Source organism: Mercenaria mercenaria, chromosome 3 (assembly GCF_021730395.1).
Source record: "Mercenaria mercenaria strain notata chromosome 3, MADL_Memer_1, whole genome shotgun sequence".
Taxonomy (NCBI): domain Eukaryota; kingdom Metazoa; phylum Mollusca; class Bivalvia; order Venerida; family Veneridae; genus Mercenaria; species Mercenaria mercenaria.
In genome coordinates this window covers 82412224-82434849 of record NC_069363.1, presented here as the reverse complement: position 1 = coordinate 82434849, position 22626 = coordinate 82412224, and the positions used below count along the sequence as shown (strand labels likewise).

The window sequence follows — 22626 nt, the reverse complement described above, 5'->3', positions numbered from 1 at the left end:
TCCCTGATATCTCATTTCTGCCTCTCACATTTTAAGACTACTACTTCTTTATCTTTGTAAAACCTTAAAATGACAGGTCGTTTAGTTGGAAAAAAAAATCCCATAAACTTTTGTTTTTCAATGTCCTTTTGATGAGCAAAAAGGTCTACAAATTCGAGGTAAACATTCAAAATGCAGAGACCAACTGTACAGTGAATATGGAGTCTGCAACTAAACACATAATTTCAAACCTAACTGCAGTGTCAACCATGCCTCTTCAGGATTACTGCTTGTTTTTCTTCTACATCCATTTCAGGACTCGAATTAGTTTCTGGCTTTCTTTACAGCTAAGCTGAAGCTCACAAGCATAAACTAAACATACCATATCAGCATCTGGATTATCCTGTCTCATTCTTTCCTGCCTGATCTCTGCCTCTATAGACTGTCTAATTGCCAGTTTACATGCTCGCTGACAAATTTCTGTCAAATCTGCACCAGAGAAACCATGCGTTACCTTTGCCAGGTAATCTAAATCTACATCCTGTTAAAAACAACATAAAATTTCTATCATATTTAATACACTAGATTTTATCAATAAAACTAATCCTCCAGCCACAGATACCATATTGCTGACAAAGTAGAACTGAGCTATGCAAATGGTTGATACTTGAAAACATCGTGTAAAATAGTCAATCATAAAGAACGATCTTAAACTGACACATCAAGCCTACATAAAGATTGTTTTCTTGCCGCTTGTGGCCGGCCTATCAAAATCAACACGTCAGATATTTCTCTCTCAATACTATGAGATCACCAATTTATCTAGACAAAAGAACTTGTAAATGTAACAGAACATAAAAAGATTTATTGACAGCTACACTCGAAACCCGTTATAACGCTACTCGATATACCGCGGTATTCGTTATAACGCGGTAGGCTCTTGGCTCTGGAATTTTCATGGGTAAAAAAAAAAACAAACAAAAAAAACCGAGTCCCGAGTCCGCGGATGTTATTTAATTTGATCATAACCAGAGTTAAAACTACATGTACCTGTACACTTTGTACTTTAACACCTTTGCCATGACAACTGTGACAAAAATCAATAATTGTCTGCTAGCTTACTTGTTTGCATATCGCCTTTGTTAAAGTTTGAATACGTGTAGACATGTGACAATTAGGCAATCAGTACCGTGTCAAAATTAGATTGTTTGCATAGCATGTAACACCAACTATCAAACCGTTTAAGTTTGCACCAATTAAGCGGACGACATGAACATTTGAGTGCATAAAAAATCGAACAACAGGCCCAGTTTTGTCGTAATCATCACACTCATTTCATCGGAATTAACGAACATTCGACGCACTGAAAGCCATATTGAGATTGTTCTCCCTTTTGAATATCGTATATTAACGATGGTGATTTAATAATTTTCTATTTTATGTATCGATTTTCTTCATGTATTCAAAATTAAATTTTTTAAGATTGTCCGCGCTTTTTCTCTTTTAGTTACATAAACCCCCAGTGCAATTGCAGTACACATGTAATTCTCACGGCCGCGCACTCCTCACACAGCGTTATATATGTTTACTTCCGGGATACACAATTCCAACTTTCTTTTAGAATCACGACAAAATGAGATGACACAGCGTTATAATTCTTTTAATTTATTTTTTCAGTAGCATTTACGGTAAATAAATGTCCCGTTTATACGATTCTTATTTCTTATTAACATAAAACAGCGTCCAAAATACGTCTAATACATTACTGGTGGGTGGGGTATTGCATATACCGCTGATACAATCAACCCGCGTTAAAAATTTAACCCCGCTAGATCTGCGGGTCTCGAACTTTGGACCCCGACGACAGCGTTATAACGGGGTCCCAGTGTACTTCTCTTGGACATGAATTTGTAGATTTCAATATCAACAGATAAATTACATGAAAATTTTATTTGTTTCTTGGGTTTTAACCTTGGACTGATACAACACAAATCAATGAAAACTAAACCCAAACTGAACAAGGATTTCACAGTGAGATGCTAGCAATTAAAAGAAAGAAGTGTTGAGTACTTACTGGAGCGACGGGTGACTTTTTGAGGTTTGCCTTCAAGATTGCAACCCTGGACTTCTCATCTGGGAGAGGAATATAGATAAGCTGATCAAGACGCCCAGGTCTAAGTATAGCTGGATCAATAATATCCGGTCTGAAATATACAAGGCAATACAAGTGTGTAAATATACAAGAATAACATAGAAATATTGATATGGCATTGTCTCACTGTTTAGTCATTTTAATCTATGTCGCAGTCTATAAAAAAAGCATGTTTTCCACATGAGCTTACTTTAAACAAACACCAATTAAACTGGATACACATTTACCCCAAATCTGTCATACTTTTATGTACTCAAAATAGTACCAAGCAAATTTACCCACTTATAAATTCTGTGTTTTTTTACAAAGCCATGACTTTCCAATTTCTAGAGTTGCAAATATGTGTCGCTGGTGTTGGGTGTAACAGAACTATATATTTCCTGACTCAGATATATCAGCAATGCTGATTCAGTAAATTCATGTAATTTAAGTAAAGTAATATATTAGCATAGCCCACTTTACACTCAAAGGCTTCAGAGTCACCTGTAATATGCTATCTGACTTTTTATTTACCTGTTAGTTGCACCAATAATGAAAACATTTTTCTTTGCATTCATACCGTCCATTTCAGTGAGCAACTGATTGATTACACGATCTGCAGCACCACCTGTAATACGCATATGTATGTAAATTTCTTATTATGTTTTACATATGCTGAAATCAGGCCCAACACGTTATAACTGTAAGACAGACTGCTTGTAAATATTATGTTTTACATATGCTGAAATCAGGCCCAACACGTTATAACTGTAAGACAGATTGCTTGTAAAATGGAGTGTATAGCTCATTTTCCTAATGAAATGCAAGTAAGCTCTATTTATCCATGCATTCCGTAATTCTAATTGGTTTAAATTAAGTTTAAACCATTATTTCACACTGATTGTAGAAGTTCTCATAACTTACAATGAGATGACTGCTTTTGAAAACTGATTCCTTCTGAAACTGAATTTGAATTCTCTCTACCCAGGATTCAAATATGCAACCCCTGGATCAAAAGGCATCACTCTACTAATGACCCATCAAGCATTCCTTGATAAGTTTCAACAGTTAATTTGATGCTGGCTAATTATAACTAGAGCTGCTTTTGAGAAATGCGAGTATCTCCCGCAACTACCTAATCATCTGAATAGCAAAAAAAGTACATTTCAGGAGTAAGTTTTAGTTCAGTAATTCAAAGGGTCACTCGGTTCAGTAAGTTTTTGTTTAGTGATTCAAAGTGGTTTGGGTGAGTGGTTCGGGTCAGTAATTCAAGGGCCATAATTCCAAAGTGCCTGGGCCGATTTGGCTAGTTATCGAACTTGCCAGAGGACTTATTGACAAACACATTTTGTTCAAGATGGTTGAAGATTGAATGAGAACTGTTCGACTTAGAGTGCGGACAAGATTTGTGACAGACGAACGGACACACAGACTGTAAGACAGGAGTAAATCAATATGTCTCCCACCACAGTGGTGACATAATAATGTAGTCAATTCAAACACTCCAGCCTTTAATACTTTAATTAATTCATTATAGAAGTGATAGAAAAATACAATACCTCCATCTCCAGCATTTCCACCTCTTGATTTGGCAATGGAATCCAACTCATCAAAGAACAGAACACAAGGTGCAGCTGATCTAGCCTAAAAAAACAAGAATGAATTACAATGCAAAAGCTGGGAAAAAAATAAGATCTATTAACACTTTACTAATCATTCACACCCTAGTTTCAAGTAGGAGGACTTTCATAAACTATATATATTGTTTAGTCTTAAATAGAAAGTAACAAGTTTCATTGGTGGAATCAAAATTTTGGTTACTAATTTCTGGTTTAAAATGTCTGTTTTTATAACATATGGATAACTACTTGACAAGGCATTATCTTACTAACACAAACACCAAACAAACATAACACCTACTTTGTAACAATTTATTTTCTGCTTGTTTTTAAGTAACAAAATGATACAATTTTGGTTAAATATGGTGACTTTAATGATTGAGAAGACTCCTGATGCCATTCAGAGCATTATTAAAGCCATGGGTCTTGCAAACAAGGTAGATCCACCAACCTTCAGCAAGATTACAGAATAGTTTCCTCTCATGAAAGATTTTTAAAACACAAGCAGATTCTAAAACCCACATCAATGCAGGGCAAATTATCCACAGATGGAGACCTTTACCACCTGACTAGGTATTTTTTCCTCTATATAAGCATAAGGATGTGTACTGTAAAAGCACATATTTTCGCTGGGTCAAAATTTCGCGAATTTGAAATTTTGCGTTTGTTTGCAAGGTTTAATATTCGCGAAATGTAAAACTAGTTAACCTACTAGAATTTGAATTGTACTAATGGTGAATATTTACAGAAGGATTAATTTTCACAAGATGTAGGGCCTCGCAAATATAGTGAAAATTTAACACTCGCAACAATTTCTACTTTTACAGTATTTTCCAGACAAAACAGTACTGACCTTATCAAAGATTTCTCTGACATTAGCTTCTGATTCTCCAAACCACATTGTCAACATTTCAGGTCCTTTTACTGAGATAAAGTTAGCTTGACACTCGTTAGCAATAGCTTTAGCCAGCAGCGTTTTACCACAACCTGGTGGACCATAGAACAATACTCCTTTAGATGGTGTCATACCAAACTTCAAGAACTTCTCTGGATGTTCAACTGGATACTGAAAACAGACATTTTATATTATATAGTCTGAGTATTTTAATTAAATTCATTTACTGGTTACTTTTCAAAAGAGATCAACAAAGTATTTTACTGCTGTTCCCTTTCATTCCATTAAAACTCTTATTTAACTTATTTCAGATCTCAAGACGTAAAATTTTAAAATGAGTGTTAAAAATTTCAAGACGAAGGTTAGACTTAAGCGTACTTTGCTTCCAAATACAGTTTATTTGAATTATAAAGTCACGTGCTGTCAGGGACTCACAATTGTTTTAACTCATTAATACCTGCAGCCATATCGCCACTTAATTACTGACATCCATTTTCCGATACATTCCTGAGCCACTTATCAATTTATCTGCTTTGTATGCCTGTGGATTTTCACTGATAATCAATTATCGATAAGATCTAGGCATCCTTTAATCAATATTAGGGACAAACATCTGTTTATAACAGATGATTAAAACTGAAATTTTCACATCTGATACTACAATTTATTTAATAATTTAAAATTTACTATTATTTTAATTTGCAAAATTGTTTCGCAGGCCTACTGAAGAAACACGAATATGGAAAACTGCAATATTCAAGAAAGATTTGACATAGAAAAACAGCCATTATTTGATTATTTTATATTTATTCAAATATCATTTATTGCTAAACTTTAAAGCAAATGACATTATAAAAGAACAGAATTATGCTTTATCTAATAAAATTAAAAATACTGAATCAAAAAGAAAGACTCTGCAGTATAATAGAATGAGAAGATAAAACAGGCAATACCTAGAAATAACTTTCTAGTTTCGATATTTAGTGGTGAGTGTATTGAAAATACATGCTTAAATAATAAATATTTTGATTGTTTTGATCGCTTCCAGGTTTTATAAATCTTTAGTGTAAAATATTTCATTGGTTGACCTTGACAGCAGTCCAATCGTAAAATCACGTCACGTGGCATACAGTACTATCAGGCAGATAGCGCATTTATGCGATCCTCGGCATACACGCCTGTTATTTTTTTACGGATAAATACGACATGCGGTACTCGATAAGAGTTAAAATGATCGCATAAATGCGATCTACGTCCTTAATGAGTTAAGAAACGAAGTATATTCCCTTGAGCATCAATTTAAAACTTCTATCCAACTAGTGAATTGTCAATAATGCTCAGGTTTTGCTTGGTCATAAAATCAGTTTTCAACCTTGTAAATGACAAGAAAAATATCAAACTGACCTATTAAAGAGAAGTAACTTACCTGTACAAGTTCCTGTAACTCTCGTTTGACATTTTCCAGACCACCGACATCGTCCCATGTAACTGTAGGTACCTCTACAGCAGTCTCTCTCAGGGCACTTGGGTTACTCTTGCTCAATGCCCACTGTAATATCACATACATGCACATTAATTACAATGCTCAATAGCAGTTAACACGAGTTTGAACAAGACAGTAAGTGGGATAATATATCTTTTTTATTCTAAATGTAATGGCAGTACCCTTTATGAAAGACAAGTCCTCAAACAGACTGCCATAGGTAAACAGAAGCTGCAGGGTCTTGTTTATTACCAAACTTCATTTTATATTACACAAGATAAAAGCCATTTGTAATACACTTCGAAATTTAACAGACTGTACTTTGCAACTTTAGTAGTATAAACTCAACTTATTATGGACTTAATCCTATATGACGAAAGCTATACATTTTAAACATATACTAGTAAAAAAATTTTTTCCGGTATTTTAGAAAGATGGGCACTGCAGTAAACTAGAGCTATCACTAAAGGTGATGAATGTACCCCCCGCATGCACTGACACAGTACATTGCAATTTGACGCACACAAGATTGCATAATTATGTGGACTGTATGTATATAGACTGTATGTATACAGTATAGTAACAAAAGACAAAGTCCCATAACTATGCAGAATATTTATCTAAAAGAATGTAACACACACCATGCATAACTAGGGTTGGTACTGATCACTTCTGTGAAGTTTCATTAAATTGTGTGTAAGGGTTTAATATTAGGCACGCATAAGATTGCATATGCAGACTGTATGTACATAGTATGTTAACAAGAAACAAAGTCCCATAACTCTGCAATTTTTGTCGCTGAAAAAACCTAACATGCCCCATGCACAACTACTGTGTGAAGTTTCATTAAATTGTGTCAAGGGGATGAGGAGAGATGGTGCGCACAAGATTGTGTCTATGTATATAGTATAGTAACAAAAAAACAAAGTCCCATAACTCTGCAAATTTTTTTTCTGAAAGAACCTAACATGCCCCATGCACAACTACTGTTGTTACTGATCACTTGTGTGAAGTTTCATTAAATTGTGTCAAGGGGATGAGGAGAGATGGTGCGCACAAGATTGTGTCTATGTATATAGTATAGTAACAAAAAAACAAAGTCCCATAACTCTGCAAAATTTTTTTCTAAAAGAAACTTACATGCCCCATGCACAACTACTGTTGGTACTGATCACTTGTGTGAAGTTTCATTAAATTCTGTCACGGGGATAAGGAGAGATGGTGCGCACAAGATTGCGTCTACGGACAGACGGCCAGACAACCTGAAACCAGTATACCCCCCCCTTACAACTTTGTTGTCGGGGGGTACAAAAAGCATTATTCTATTAACCTAAAGGGGACTGGTTTGACCCTGCTTAGACTGCAACTTTTTGTCATAGAGGCGATCCAAGAGATCAGTTTTCTTCAGAACCAACCTTTAATATTTCAATAATTATTATGTTTGATGTATTGTACCATTATGATCTTGTAAAGATTAAACATAAAAGATCTCCTACAACATAGACTTATATTCAAATGACCCCTGATCATGATTCTTTCATTTGACAAAACGAAATAGAACTCGTACCCTGAAGTCATCCATGTTAACAGCTAGGGAATCTAGAACCTCTGCATCAATGTGTTCATCTTCGAGATCTATGAGATCCATTTTCTCTCGGATCTGTTGTAGCGCAGCCTCGGAACACAGGGCAGCAAGATCTGCACCAACGTGACCGTGTGTCTCCGACGCAACCTGAAGTCATAGAATGTAAACTTTATCATATGAGTCAAAATGCAACTTTGATTCTGTAGTCTTAAATATACTTTTACAATACTGTTCATAATACAATGGTTGTCAGTTAAAAGTGTAACGCTTCCTCACTAGTACTTATGTGTTCTCTACAGCTTACTCGCAACCTAACCATCTGTATTAAGTGGTGGGGCCAGAATAACTTGCCACCATAGATCGAAAGGAAACTGCACAGAAATGAATCTCTCAATTCTCGGCTTTCAGCAAAAATAATCCAAAATGCGATTTAAGCTTCATTGCAACAAGCCGCATTGTATGTAAAGTCTAAAATTTAGGTATACATCCTCCTCCACTATTTGACTTGTTTTGTGGAATCTTATAAAACTGTTTTATTTTTAAATTTAGGCAAACTGACAACAAACTGTATAAAAGAAAATACAAACTTGTTCAAGGTCAACATCATCGGACAGTTTCATGTTCTTTGTGTGGATTCTCAGGATTTCAAGACGGCCTGTAGCATCTGGGATACCGATGTCAACTTCTCTGTCAAAGCGACCTGTAAAATAATCATGTTTTTTTCATCTAAAACAGCATTAATTTTGTCCCAAAGCTTATTTTTCCCTAAAAGGTGAAAATTACAGCTAATCACTGGCAGAAAGTTCTATTATTTTTTACAGATTTCAAAAATTACCAGTATTTTGTTTTCTATGAAATCATTAATATTTGCTGGAAACTAATTTTTGTGGATCTCATGGTTCTGTCAATCAACAAAATCAAATCCCTATTCATTTAACTTTCAAAATTGAAATCCACAAAATCATGTACCAAAGAAATAGCCACTTTGGCCAAACCACAAAATTACTTGCCCACAACATTAAGTGATTTCACAGTAAACAGCATATAATATGGCAAAAACTGTTAATTTGATAGGTTTAACTTTTTTTAACATTACATGTACATAATTTATTCCACTGTTCCTTAACCTAACCAGTATTGCTGGCTTTCTGGCTCATTCTCTTCAAGTAACTTCTTCAATGTACACGAAGTGGAGAACAAAATGACTTCACCCAGTCTTTGGTATAATCATTATATAAAGCATATGCCGAGACCAGAGATCAAACGTGTGACCTCTCAATTCATAGCTGTTTGCTCTACACACAGAGCTAATGAGCAGGTTGGCAAATATAAAGTATATTCAAATTAATTTCAACTTCAAAAGAAAATACTGCAGATTTGTTTTGTAAGCTTATAATTATAGTTTTATATTTTTACAAAAAGCAATATATTTTCAAATATACACATCCATACAAACCAGATGCGTAAACATTTGTACAAATATGTAAGTATAAATACTATAGCAGTATCTATGTAAAAATATATCATCCTGCATTCTTACCTAAAACCTGTATACAAAGCAGGTCTATGTACAGGGTTCGAGTACTGCAATGACCCTGCAGACATTTTAACATGCACAGTCTGGCATCTAGGTAGAACCATTCACCTTAAGCTTGGAAGCTTCCACACATGAAATAATCCTACATTCTAAGCAAAGCTTTGAACCCGATTTTGAACATAAGACTAATTCTTTTGTTTATTTTGGGTTTTACGCTGTTTTTCAACATTATTTCAGTTATGTCAACAGCCTGCAATTAACCTAACCAGAGTTCCTGGATTCTGTACCAGTACAAACCTATTCTCCCTAAGTAACTGCCAACTTCCCACATGAATCAGAGGTGGAGGATAAATGATTTCAGACACAATGTTTTTTATCAAATCGTCACAAAAATCATTCGCCTCGCCCAATTGTACTCGCAACCCCGCGATCTGTAGATCAGTGCTCTCCCTATTCAGCTAAGTGGGCGGGCTCATAAAGTGATTCTATGTGAAGGACCTGAGCTACATGTATACACTGACACATATATATTACAAGTCGGAATTCCAAATACAATTCTATTTTGAACACACAGCAGCTCATATTTATTCAATAAACAAGCTATATAGAAATTACAATATCATTCACATAACATTCATGTATCAGAAAATAAGAAATTTCATAAAGCGACATTAGAAACTATTTATATGGTTGAAAGTAGATACAAATTATCTGCACCATTTTTTTTTTTTTGGTTAAAATACATAATGCATCTTTACACCATTCATTTTTTTTTGTATACAGTTTTACTGCCTAAGCCAACTTGTTAGAACTTTCATAGATAAAACAAAGGCTCTACCAATTAAGACTGTCTTTGAAACATTCACTTCAATCTAAAAAACAGGCTTCTGGATAAGACAGAAAATTCTTGCAAGGAAGTCAGGGGGGAAGCAGGGTGCAGTCTAAATAAGGCATAGCATTTATAAGCCACTTTCAGTATACATATATGCATGGACAGGTTCAATCAACACTTTCAAATTCATGTATTAAATTGCAAAAACCCATAACCAGAGCAACAGGTAAGCTTTCCAAGTCAACTGGGTATTACTTTATCATTACTGATCAAACTAAGTACTGGCTAAACACAATCCGGTACTATGAAACATGTTACTCAAAGATTTTTACTTCAGTTGCATATTAATGCATTTGAGTCAGAATTTCTGAACAATTCTTAACAATTGCTTAATTTGCAGTGTTAAGATTCACGCTTTTAAGGTTTTCTGTTGAAAAAAAAAATCACCATTTTAAAAATTTTAATTGATATAACAGAAACACAGCCAATCGTCTGAAGATGTTTTGCATGTAAAATGTCACATGTATGCATTAACCACTGACATCCATATTTACCACCATTTAGTTAATATTTCAGTTCTGAGATTACTGAAATCAGTTATCAATTTTGTAAGTCAATCATGCCTCATAAATGTCAAACTGTATATTTCATACCATTTAAAGAAATAAAATGTGTCCTAAATTACAGAAGGAACAAGAACATCTGGCATGATTTAATAACTGAATGAAAATACACACACACTGTGTATACCCTCCACGAAGTATGTTTGATGCTGAAGTCAAAAAGCCAGTATGCATGCATCAAACCAAGAACTGCACATTTTGCACTATGCATTTTGAAACACACTTTAATTACTTGAACTGCGTATTTAATCAATTTGTGTATTTGCATGTATGTAAACCTGCAGCTTATCTGTTGCCCTGCAAAACCACTGAATTTCCACACCTAATTCAAATGAAAACTTATTTAACCTTAAGCCAGCTGGCAGCAAGTGATTCTGCATGTGCGACCAGCGCAGACCAACATAGCATGCATGGACATGCAGGCTGATCACGGTCAGCACTGTTAGCTATTCAGACAGTAAATTTTATGTGAACACCCCTTCGAATAATAAATGGTACTGCAAAAATTAATGATAGACCAGTACATTTTAGAAATTTAGCAGGGTAAAGGTGAAGTTACTTCTACAGCTGCTGCTTTAAAAATCTGAGACCTACAAGAACACAAAATGCTTTATTCAGCCTAAATATGTCGGAAGATTAACAAGCATGTTATCCATGGGCAAGTAATTCCTAATGCACCTAAATACAACTTATAATGCTATACAAGCAATGAACGTATATAAGTCTGTTTATAACACAATCATGTCTGTTTATAACTATGTTAAAAGCTGTAGAACAGGAAGAATATTAAGTACCTCCATAGATGAAATAGCATCCGTTAATCCAAAGCAAAGACTGGGATATTCAGTACTAAATATATATATAAAAAAATATATTTGTTATTCCACTCTTCTGTACTCCATAATAAGTACACATTTTATCTTTTGTTGTAGACTGTTTCCATTCTACAGAAAAGTTAATTTTATAACAGTGGGACCAAAAAATACCCTCCACCATCAAAACTTACATTTTTTTTTTAAAAAACAATCAGTACTATCCTTAATAATGAAAATGCTGGCAGAAATTTTATGAATTATCTAAGTTCTAGGGTACTTGTCTTTCCTACCTTTACAATCTAATTATTACTTTTAAGTTGAGGTTTCATTAATTACTGAAGGAGAAGGCGACGAGGAGTAGGGGGATCACCCATTTAAAACTTTATTTGCTGCCCTCTCTGTCACCCCCACTCCATTCCCCACCCCTTTAGGAAACCCCTGCAGGTAATTTTCTTCAACTATTTAAAGAACCCAACTACTTCAATCAACTTGTTATTGAGGAAACAGCTTAAAAACACTTTTAAGTTCAAAATATTCTTCCTGTTTTAGAGTCTGAACTAAAAACAAACAAACCAGTATATACTGAACAAAAAAACAAAGCAGAATTATACACAGTAATAAATCCATTTTCCAACATCACAAGCCCCTGTGTACTTGTATAATACACCATACTCACCAAACCTTCTTAACGCAGCATCAACGCTGTTAGGTCTATTTGTGGCAGCCATGACAATTACATGTGCCCGTTGTTTAAGACCGTCCATCAGCGTGAGTAACTGAGAAACGATACGTCTCTCCACTTCGTGTGTCTACAATATAAACTTTTCGTTAGCTTAAAACTCACCAAATCGTCTAAGGGCACCATCTATACTGTTAGGCCTATTTGTTGCTGCCATTACTATTACATGTGCTCGTTGTTTAAGGCCGTCCATCAATGTCAACAACTGGGATACAATTCTGCGCTCAACCTCTCCATGTGTCTATATATAGGAATACAGCAATAAATTTATATTTCAAACAAACCACTCTCTTTTATAAAACATTGTGCAATAAAAAAATTCTATCAAGATAAATTCTTCCAATCAATCTGTTCCACACAAAAAAAAATCCATGAATATTACTTTCAAAATATATTTACCTAACTGGTCTAAACATTATTTATATCTAACATTTCTTTTTTAAATATTTATGAAATGTCAATGCAGAAGACAGACTCTCCATCAGTATGAAAAGCTTCAACATTTAAAATTATCAACAACTCAACGGTGGTAATCCTACCAATGGGATTTCATCTGTAAGTTTACCTTTTCTCTCTTTGGTGCTATAGCATCCAGCTCATCAATGAAGATAATTGCTGGCGAATTCTTTTCAGCTTCTTCAAATGCTTTTCTCAGGTTGCTCTCTGATTCACCAGCTAACTTACTCATGATCTCTGGACCTGTAACACGTAGATCAATGTCATTTTATTTGTCTGGGGGTGGTAATCATTTAATCTTACTGTGTCTCTGTATTTCTGATTGTCATTTATCTGTTTCGTCTTGTTTACATTCAAGTCACAGTCATTTGAAACTTTGCACTTTTTATGGTGTGTAAACTTTAGGTGTCACATCTGTATTATTTCTGAGACTGGACAGAACCACCAACCTTGCATACTTTATCTACTACCAAGCCAGACTTCAAACCCATAGAGGTTAGCAGTAATTGATTTGAAGTAAACAACCACATCCATTCAGTCATGGAAGCCAATAAAAATTAAATCCGAGCTCTCACTATTAAAATGAAGACTTCTTGTTGCACTACATTAATTTCCTTTGAAACCAACAAGGAAGTTTATGTCTATTTAAATCATAGTACTTCTTTCTCTGCAATATATTACCCATCATGTATCACAATTCCTAATCACCTTGCAGATGCTGATAATTCAATGAAGAATTTCATATTTAAACAGATTTGCTACAATCAACCAGATCTCCATACATTTCCAGACAGAACTTAAAAGTCCTATTCAAGGACTCTTTAATACTTTATTTCTTGATAATATGCTAACTTACCATTAATGAGAAAGAAGAATGCACCAGTCTCATTGGCCACAGCTCTGGCTATCAGTGTTTTACCTGTACCAGGAGGACCATACAACAATATACCCCTTGGAGGCTGTAATATAAGAACAATTTCCTTCATAAATTCAGGAAATCTATGTAACATTTATTGTCCTTGTTATCAATAAAGTCAATAACTCCTAATGATGCCTAAAACTATTGTTGCCTTTAACGTAATTTTAATTTTCAATATTGATAAGCTATTAAATACGTTTTGTTCACGAGATGATAACACTGAAAGCTGTGCAGGTAACTGGTAACATCTTTGACCATAAACATATATTTCTGGCATTTTTCAAATTTAATTTTTTGGGTTTTAAGTCATTCAAACACAAATTACATCTTATGGCAACTTTCTAGTTTCAAAAGGTGGAAGGACAAAGGAGCTCCTCAGAGCATAATTCAGACACATGCACAAACCTCTCTGATTAAACCAGCTTCATAGTTTCCTTACATGAAAAACTGTTCAACATCCCTTTCACAGTCTCGAACCCACAGTAGGAAGAGCAGAGAAAGTGATTTGATGTCAGAGAAATTAACATTCTTAACCAAACAAAACCTTCATGGCATTTTAGTATTCTTAAATTTTTACCTTCACTCCAATAGCTTTGAAAAGTTGTGGATGTCTGAGTGGAAGTTCCACCATTTCTTTGATTTGTGCCAGCTGTTTTCTGCAACCACCGATATCATCATATCCGACCTCGTTAAGTTGCTCTTCCTCTTCCTGTAAAGTTATTCAATCATTTAATACAGGTTTGAGACACTCAAATTAACTTTTGACTGGTGCCTTGGATTTTATCTATTAAAGCTTAGAAACCCCAGACTGTGAAAGAATTTCTACTGGTACCCAAGTTACTAAAGCTTGAAAACCCAAAACTGGTTTGTTTCCATTTTGTGATTTTTATTCAAATGAATCCAGCAAAAGCATTCTGTACATAATTACTTTATTTTCTATAAAAGGGGAAAATGAATCATTTGAAAATTTATAATGTAGAAAGAGATAAATAGAAAAGATAGCAATTTAAATATTATCAACTTAATCAAGCAGCAGCCATTTTGGGCACATCCCTTATGTAGGCATTACCAAATATGGTATTTAAGACAAAATTATGTGAAATACAATTAAACATGAAATATAAACTTAATGTATACACTTTGACACACAAACAAAGGTTCATATTATACTATGACATATAAAATAAGATTATCTTAGTAATCATTCACTGATTTACCATTTATGGTAATATCCATATATATGGAAATTATGATGTCATCAATGTACCAGAAATGGCTATCCTTTCATTACATAGGTATTTCAATACTTATACCTTTTTTGTTTGAAGTCCAATTTTTGTAATTTTTTCATCAGTGTTAATGTTTCACCTAGTTCTTTCTAGTAACTATAAAAAAAAGTTGCCAAATGTTGCATATTCCCCTTTAAATGTTAGGCATATCAAGAGACGACCAGCCACTGATAATTGCTCTAACTGCAATTTGATTTATAATAACAGAATTTTAATTCCACCAGTATTTATCTGATCTTAGATACAATACATGTATGCAATATCTTGCTGAGTAAGTCTCCAGCTTAACACACTAACTTCTGTACGTACCTCACGTTTCACAGGTTCTCCCTCACAATGTATAACTGTATCTGGAGCTACTATACAATATGGAGTTGGATCTGTTTCTACGACTTTGAATTCCACTGCTCTCATACCACCTCGTACCACAAATATGTCACCCTTCTTGATCGGTCTGTATGCTTCAAGAAAGTATGGCTTCAGGAATACTTCAAACAGATTTCTGAAAGATGGAGAAAATATTTAAGAATATTATCCAACATTACTTGGTAGTAACAAGTAAAAGTTTTCATGCCAATTAATCCTTATATAAATAGTTCTAAGGATAATGGCAATGCTTAGATCCTGTCCATGTTTCACAATTACATCTTACTCAAAATCACCTAACAGGCATACTGTAACTAAATTAAAGTAGCAATTTTGCCAACCAAACATATACACTAGATTAAGCTTATTTCTGAGGCATCGTTTGAATGTCAGAATTCGTTATAAATGACTACTTTCGTTGATAATCATGGACCATTTTGTCATGGTTATTTAATCAATATATCACTAAGTCAAACATATTTATATTTCGCCTATAAGCATTTAAGTGATTTCCCAACTTGAATCAGAGAGTAAGAATTACGATTTAATGTCTTTATTAAAGTCAAAGAGAAAACTTCTGCTTTTCCCGGGGCAAAGAACTTGCACTTTAGTATCATTATAATGGACCTGACTGGGGTCTTGTTTTTTATCTAGATATTTCCAGGCCAAAATTTTATAAAGTGGTGTAGTACTCACCCTGTCAGTCCTTCAACTGTGTCATCTATAGGGAGAACATGTATTCTTTTTCCATATTTTACATCTGGACAAGCTTGAATGCTGCAAATTAAACAAAATATTCACTGCCGTAACCAAGATGGTCATCGTGGCCAAAGTCGCTCACCTTACCTAGACTATTTGACTTTGAATAAACATATTACACACAGAATCATGAATGGTAATATCTGTGCTTAATATAAAAGATATAAAACAGGTTAAGTGCCCCCCACCCCTACCCCCCTCACACCCACCATTGAACAAATCTGAGCAAGGACATTACAAGAATGTTAAAGACCAAGTTTAATCAAGATTCCCATACTGCTTCAAGAGAGAAAGTCATTTAAAAATACTTATTTTTTAGTCTTCAATTTTTTTAATATTACAGCAAACAGTAACTGACTATAATGCTTGAGAGATCAAATAATTTACCTGACTACATCACCAAGTCGGACACGGAGATTATTTCTGACACATCTGTTAATTCTGATCTTATCGTCTGTAACAGTATCATCTGACAATACTATGCACACTGTTTCCTTCCTTCTCTTTCCCTTTAATAATACTGTGTCTCCTCGGAACAACTGTAGCTCATCCATTTTTTTCTAGAAATGTTAAAGATATGCAAATATACCACTCACTATTTAGGTTTCGCTTTTACTTGAATCTCAAACCGTATTTTAGTCGTTAATATTTAACCTTTGCTAAATTTCTAAAATGGACTGGTCCATCATTCAATTTGAGCAGTACCATTTATTATCTGAAGGGGTGTTCAATGAAAATATACTGACTGATTAGCAGTGCAGACCACAATCAGCCTGCAGGGATGCAAAGAATGAACCACTTGCCAACAGCAGGTTAAGAATGGCCATTTATCCAAACCAATGTACCTGGATTTCATTTCAGTACTGACTTGCAATCCTAAGAAACTGAGGTCAGATATCTCCAGACAAAAGGTCTCTTGTCAAATCATCACAGAAAACACTAGCAATTTGCCTACTCCAGGATTAGTAGTGCAAGAACTATTTAGAAACAGAATCAAGTATAAAATCTAATCTTAATTGAAATAATGTAATTTTCTGACTCACCTGTGAAAGTGATACGACTGAATTGTCTTCATTGATGGCCTCCTCTACAAGCAGTCTGTTAGGCCTTTCCTTACGCCTAAGGATGGCTGTGGCCAAATCCTCTCTGCAATCACACAAGTATAGTTTTACCATAAATCAACAATGCTAAAAAAGCCCAGATGTTGCTTGATTGACCAAGGTTCTAGAAATAATCATCATTCAGTATTTTCTACTTTATTTTCCTTAAGTTGAGCAGAAAAGAAATGTGTGAGGAAACAATGAGGATCTAACGGATTCTTACAGTATCAAACAAACTATCTTTTAAACCTTTCTATGTTTCATGTTGAACATGCAGTTCAATTCATGAAAGAATATAAATTTCAAGCAAAAGTAATTTAATCAAATAATTGCAGTCTTCTACTCTCTCTGATGTTATGTATAATCTGACTTATTCAAATACATGTATGTGTCTTCCGAAACACTCTACAGTTTCAGGTAAGATTTTTGCCGATTTCGCTTTTACTTCTGTGGGTTATTTTCAAGTCTTAAATCACCAAGATAACGCAGGGTTTTTTTTTCGGCCGTTTTTATAGCCGTTATTCGGCTATATTCCCAATGCCAAAAAGTATGTATTTTTCCCAAAATTAGTGCAAAAATTCCAAATCTACATTCTGAAAAAAAAATTCATCAAAATTGCACAAACATTGACCAAATTATGGACAATTTTGTAATGGAAGTATGTCAAAAGAGGTTGTACAATGTGAAACAAGTGTATGAGAAAGTGCTTAAACACATCTTTACTATATCCTATGGGACTAAATATTTCCCAATTCGAAACATTTACGCGTCAAATTTCCCAATTTTGGGGGTATAGGTTATGTTCCCAAATTAGCTGGAAAAAACCCTGTAACGTAGTCATGAAGAAGAAGACTAAGATAACCATTTTGAAAGAATAGATCACTAGTAAAACACCACAGATCTACAACATTTTATTAACTATCTAATAAGATCATGTTTTAATAGACTGTGAGTCATTCAATAATATCACCAATTAAATATAAACCACGTATAAATAAAATAAATATGGCAAAAGTTTAAATCCATGATTTAACCAACCAATGAGATTGAAAATGGTTTTGCATTTCATAAACATTTGGTGACCTGTTTATATCAAAGAATACTTAAATTTTCAGATCTATGTTCAAAAATACTTTGCGAACATTGAACAGCAAATAACAGTATGTTATTAACAACTAACTGAACTTAAGACTGTCTAAGATTATGACTTATAGTCTGACAGTATAAAAGACATTCTAGTGAACCAAATATGAAGCACCACCGCATGAGACACTTGAGAGATTAAGAAAACCATCAGAGGCAAATACAGAATAGCATTTATTGGGTAGAAGTTATATAAGTTAGAAGACAGATCATTTAAAGGCATGTGAGAAGGATGTAGTTGTGAATTTTGCTTTTGTTCTCAAATATTTGTAAAAATACAATGACGTGACAGATCTACTAAAACCCGTGACGACCGTGACGATGTCATCACGGAAAATATATTTTTTGTCACGATCTGTCACGGGTTTTGCTGTTTGTATTGTTTTAGTTTAAACTTAAACTCATGGGCAATTTATATCACGACATATGCCAGTTCTAATGATGCCATCACGGGTCTGTCACGGGTTTTGCTGTTTGTATTGTTTTAGCTTAAACTTAAACTCATGGGCATTTTATATCACGACATATGCCAGTTCTAATGATGCCATTACGTGACGACGTCAAATTTAATGGCAATAACGTCACGTGATTGTCTTAGTAAAGTCGTCAGCCAAAATGGATGGAAAATAGATGTCCTTATCTACGGAACAAATTCTCCATTTAATACGGTCCGAACAGCCAATATCGGCGCTACCGTTCAGGCCAAAAGGTGGGGAAACATGGATTTTCAAAGGAGAAGGCTTAAAAAAAACAGGATTGGAGAGCCGATGGACATCGTTGGGTGAACCAAGGAACTGTGGGCCTACCTCTACGAAATCCAAGATTGAAGAAAAAATATTTCTACATCCATACAGAGAACGGAGCTTCAAAAGAATTTGTGAAATTTGTTTATCACGAGCCGGATTGTACCGACGGTCCATTTGTAATTCAGTATATTGGAAATGAACAAGTTTCACAGCCAATGTCACACGGAAATTCAAAAAATCAGGATCGTCATTTCTTGAGAGCTAAACCAAGCAGTTTAGAAAAATGGCTGAAACAGACAAAGTCGGAAGACCCGAATCTTGTGTTTAAGAGAGAAATCCATGACGACGAGGAGCAACCCCGAGACTTGAAGCAAATACAAAACCTGAGACATTAAGGCAATACTGAACTTAGAATATCCCGTGATGCCTTATATAACCTTCATGCGCTGGCCAGAGATACAAGTAATCAATTCATTCAGGTAATAAATACTTACCCAAATTTAGTTGTTATCTGTGGACACAAGTTAATGTTTGAAGAACTTGAAAGGGTACTATATCTCGACAATGAAAATCAGTGTCTCAGCTATGACACAACATTTCAGCTCGGAGACTTTACGTATCTACGTTGATATTTAGACATATTCTTTTAAAGAAATGCCTTGCATGCCAGCCCTCTTTATGCTGCACGAACGTAAGTTTCAAAAACATCACGAATTATTGTTCGCCTTTTTCAAAGAAAATGTACGACTTCCAAAACACTTTTTGCTTGTGTGACTGACGGTGAACAAGGCATTATGAATGCTATGTCGTGCGTTCCGACTCTAGTCGATTTGAGGTGCTGGAACCATATTTTGATGATATCGGAAGGTGGCTGACGGAGAAGGGTTCTCGAATGCGGAAGTAAATGTTACAAAGACCATATTCGTTTCATTATTTGGGAGAGATTCAGAGAGGAAAGTATGGCGGCATTTATGGAATTGAATAAAGCCTGGGATGGCATTTCCAAGAATATTTTGAAGAAGAGAATTTTACCTCAGTTGGGGAAAGTTTCAAAATGGGCTATAGAAAAAATTACAAGGTATGACCCATACAGTGGCATAACCCAGAACCAGAGCGAAAGTATGAACAAAGTGTTAAAACAACTTAACAAATGGAAAGAAGCCCCAGCTGACGTAGTAGTACTATCATTTCTACGCCTTCATCAATATTATCTGAAGGAAATTTCTCGAGGTCACGCAGGAATTGGTACGTACACTTTAAAACCTCAGTACATATCAGCTATATTTGTTAATAAAAATGTCAATAATTACGATTTTGTGGTCAATGTTTAACCAAATATAAAGAAGCCAATCATCGGAAGCATACGAAACGTTCCGGAAACTACCGAGTCATGTCCGTCCATTGTTATACGGGGCGTTCCGTAGTTTGCCGAATACAATCCTATTTCTAAAAATAGATAGCGTCATGGTGTTTAGTACCTTAAGTAGTCCATCACGGAAAATTCAATGTGTCACGGATATTAGGTGTTTGTCACGTATTTATGTCGTCACGGGCATTACGGAATTCAAGATTGTCACGGGTTTTAGGTGATCCCATGACGTGAATTCAGAGGTAATGATTGATTTCAGAAAATATAGCAAAGATTAAATTATGCAAGCATTTTTTCTACCAAACTTTTCATTATGATCAGATCTATATATCTATATGTGAGGAAGTTGCTGATCAGTCCTTTCCAAATCTGGGAAATCGGGGGGATACAGTTTTTACCACTATTTCTTAAGCATACACTTTTTTGTGTGTTTTTTTGTATTACAGATCTTATTTTCCTTTCTTATATGGCAGTTTTTAGGCAGCAGTGTCTAGATCAGCAGCTAAAAAACACAGACTTTAACACTTGTAGTACTGACATTTGTACATGCTCAAACAGTTCTATTTAATATCGTGTGCACACTTAACATATATTTCTCTTTTAGCTCACTTACTACTCTGTTAAATCTGTTTTAATTGTTGTATCTATAGTCGGTTCAAATGCTCTTCAGAGCTTACGTTTTGTAATGTTGTTTTCTTGCCGACTCAATAAAAACTTATTGTATTGTAACTTACTCATTACACTCCTTTTGTGGGCTCATTATTTTATCTTTGAAGCACTAAATGTAGTCCCATCAACTGTGCTTGTACAATTTTTCTCTCAAATATATATTTTTAATCCTCTAACAAATGTACCGTCTTTAATATATACAGACATCCAAGCTCACTTTCAATGTATAAACAAACTTAACCTTGTAACATTTATCATATATTAACTTAAAACAATGAACAAAAAGAAGTCACAGAGGAGAATATTTCAAGATTCTAACACAAACTAAATTCTCTGGGCACCATTCTGTACTATATATGCTATGCAATGACATTACAAAATTGAGTTCTACCATCATTTTGCTCATACTTGAAAATATAAGTGTACTCATTTCTGAAAATAGCTATCAATATTTAACACACACGTCTCCTCTATAATGTAAAGATGAATCATTGTTCTATTTTTAGAAAGGTATTTTCCAGAAGAAAAAATTCTGAAAAATAGCGAAGTGTGTTTTTTACAATAGACAACAATTTTTTTAATCGTTTAAACTATCTTTACAACAGCTGGCAGAAATTTTGGCAATGTTCTAGAAGTGAAAGTTGCCAGATCTTGAAGGATCTTTGTGTTCCATCTTTTGTTCTTATGAAAATCATCTAAGAAAATTCAACAAGTCAACAAAATCAACAACAATTTTGAACAGAAATCAGCTGACAATAATGTAAATTCGTATGTCTACTAATAATATGAAGAAAAGGAAAAGTAAGGCTTATATAATTATAAAGGATAGAACGTCATTGCTGAAGGATGACGATGTAAAATTGACGGAATCCCATAGATAAAAACAAGCGTCAGCGGATAAATGACTGTTTTTCCAACTCCCGAAGCAATAATCAAAAGAGAAAATATCAGTAACATTTGAGAAACTATTGAATAAACCATATTCCTACCCTGAGCCTTCAGCCATATCTTTTTTCTGTGGAAATGCTAAATTACGTGGTATTTGAAAATCGAAACTTGTTCCTGTCCGCACCGGCGAATATGGTTGAATGACCTCACGCGCGACCGAGAGAATGTTATAGTTTGCAAAATATGTTGTTGTTTGGTTTTTTTGTCTACGACAAAAGCAGGATTAAATAAAATCGGAAACTTCTACAAAATGTATCATCAGATTAAATACTTTTTCGAAAAAGTAATTTTCCACATATCAAAATATCATCGTCGTCGCGCATCCTGGATTCTCCGCCAAATGTTCGATGGATGTTAAATATTGATCAGGTCGGCGTGACGTCACATCCGGAGCAATCGATTATGCAAATTACCTTGGAGGTGAAAGCAGGACCTCGCAATTCGTAGCGAATTAACTAGCGCTGTGGTTGTGATGTTTTAATTCTCAAATAAAACAAATCAAGAGTCATCTTTTTTATCATCTGCAGCCCTTACGCTATGGTACAATCTATATATTTTTCAAAAAAAGTAGGGTTTTTGTGATAATTGATTTTGTGGCATTTTTAAACGGTCTGGAAAAAGTGA

At 34.6% G+C, this 22626-nt stretch overlaps 1 protein-coding gene across 2 annotated transcripts in view; it reads right to left on the bottom strand.

The window, feature by feature from the left end:
- LOC123524253 (transitional endoplasmic reticulum ATPase) overlaps positions 1-22202 on the bottom strand; it is a 30012-nt gene extending 7810 nt beyond the window's left edge. The window contains exons 1-17 of one of the 2 annotated variants that reach the window (XM_053539077.1): positions 22044-22202; positions 17071-17173; positions 16415-16587; positions 15965-16045; positions 15212-15404; positions 14191-14322; positions 13551-13653; positions 12804-12937; positions 12344-12479; positions 8280-8392; positions 7675-7839; positions 6051-6173; positions 4583-4795; positions 3670-3754; positions 2645-2738; positions 2054-2183; positions 362-520 (exon numbers count right to left, since the gene is read on the bottom strand). In XM_053539077.1, coding sequence (XP_053395052.1) covers positions 362-520; positions 2054-2183; positions 2645-2738; positions 3670-3754; positions 4583-4795; positions 6051-6173; positions 7675-7839; positions 8280-8392; positions 12344-12479; positions 12804-12937; positions 13551-13653; positions 14191-14322; positions 15212-15404; positions 15965-16045; positions 16415-16587; positions 17071-17173; positions 22044-22060 — 2154 coding nt within the window. In that variant the 5' untranslated portion in view covers positions 22061-22202. Of the gene's footprint in view, positions 1-361; positions 521-2053; positions 2184-2644; positions 2739-3669; positions 3755-4582; positions 4796-6050; positions 6174-7674; positions 7840-8279; positions 8393-12343; positions 12480-12803; positions 12938-13550; positions 13654-14190; positions 14323-15211; positions 15405-15964; positions 16046-16414; positions 16588-17070; positions 17174-21119; positions 21245-22043 lie in introns of those variants that run through there. The other variant, XM_053539076.1, reaches the window with a different exon arrangement.
- Positions 22203-22626: the final 424 nt, after the last annotated feature.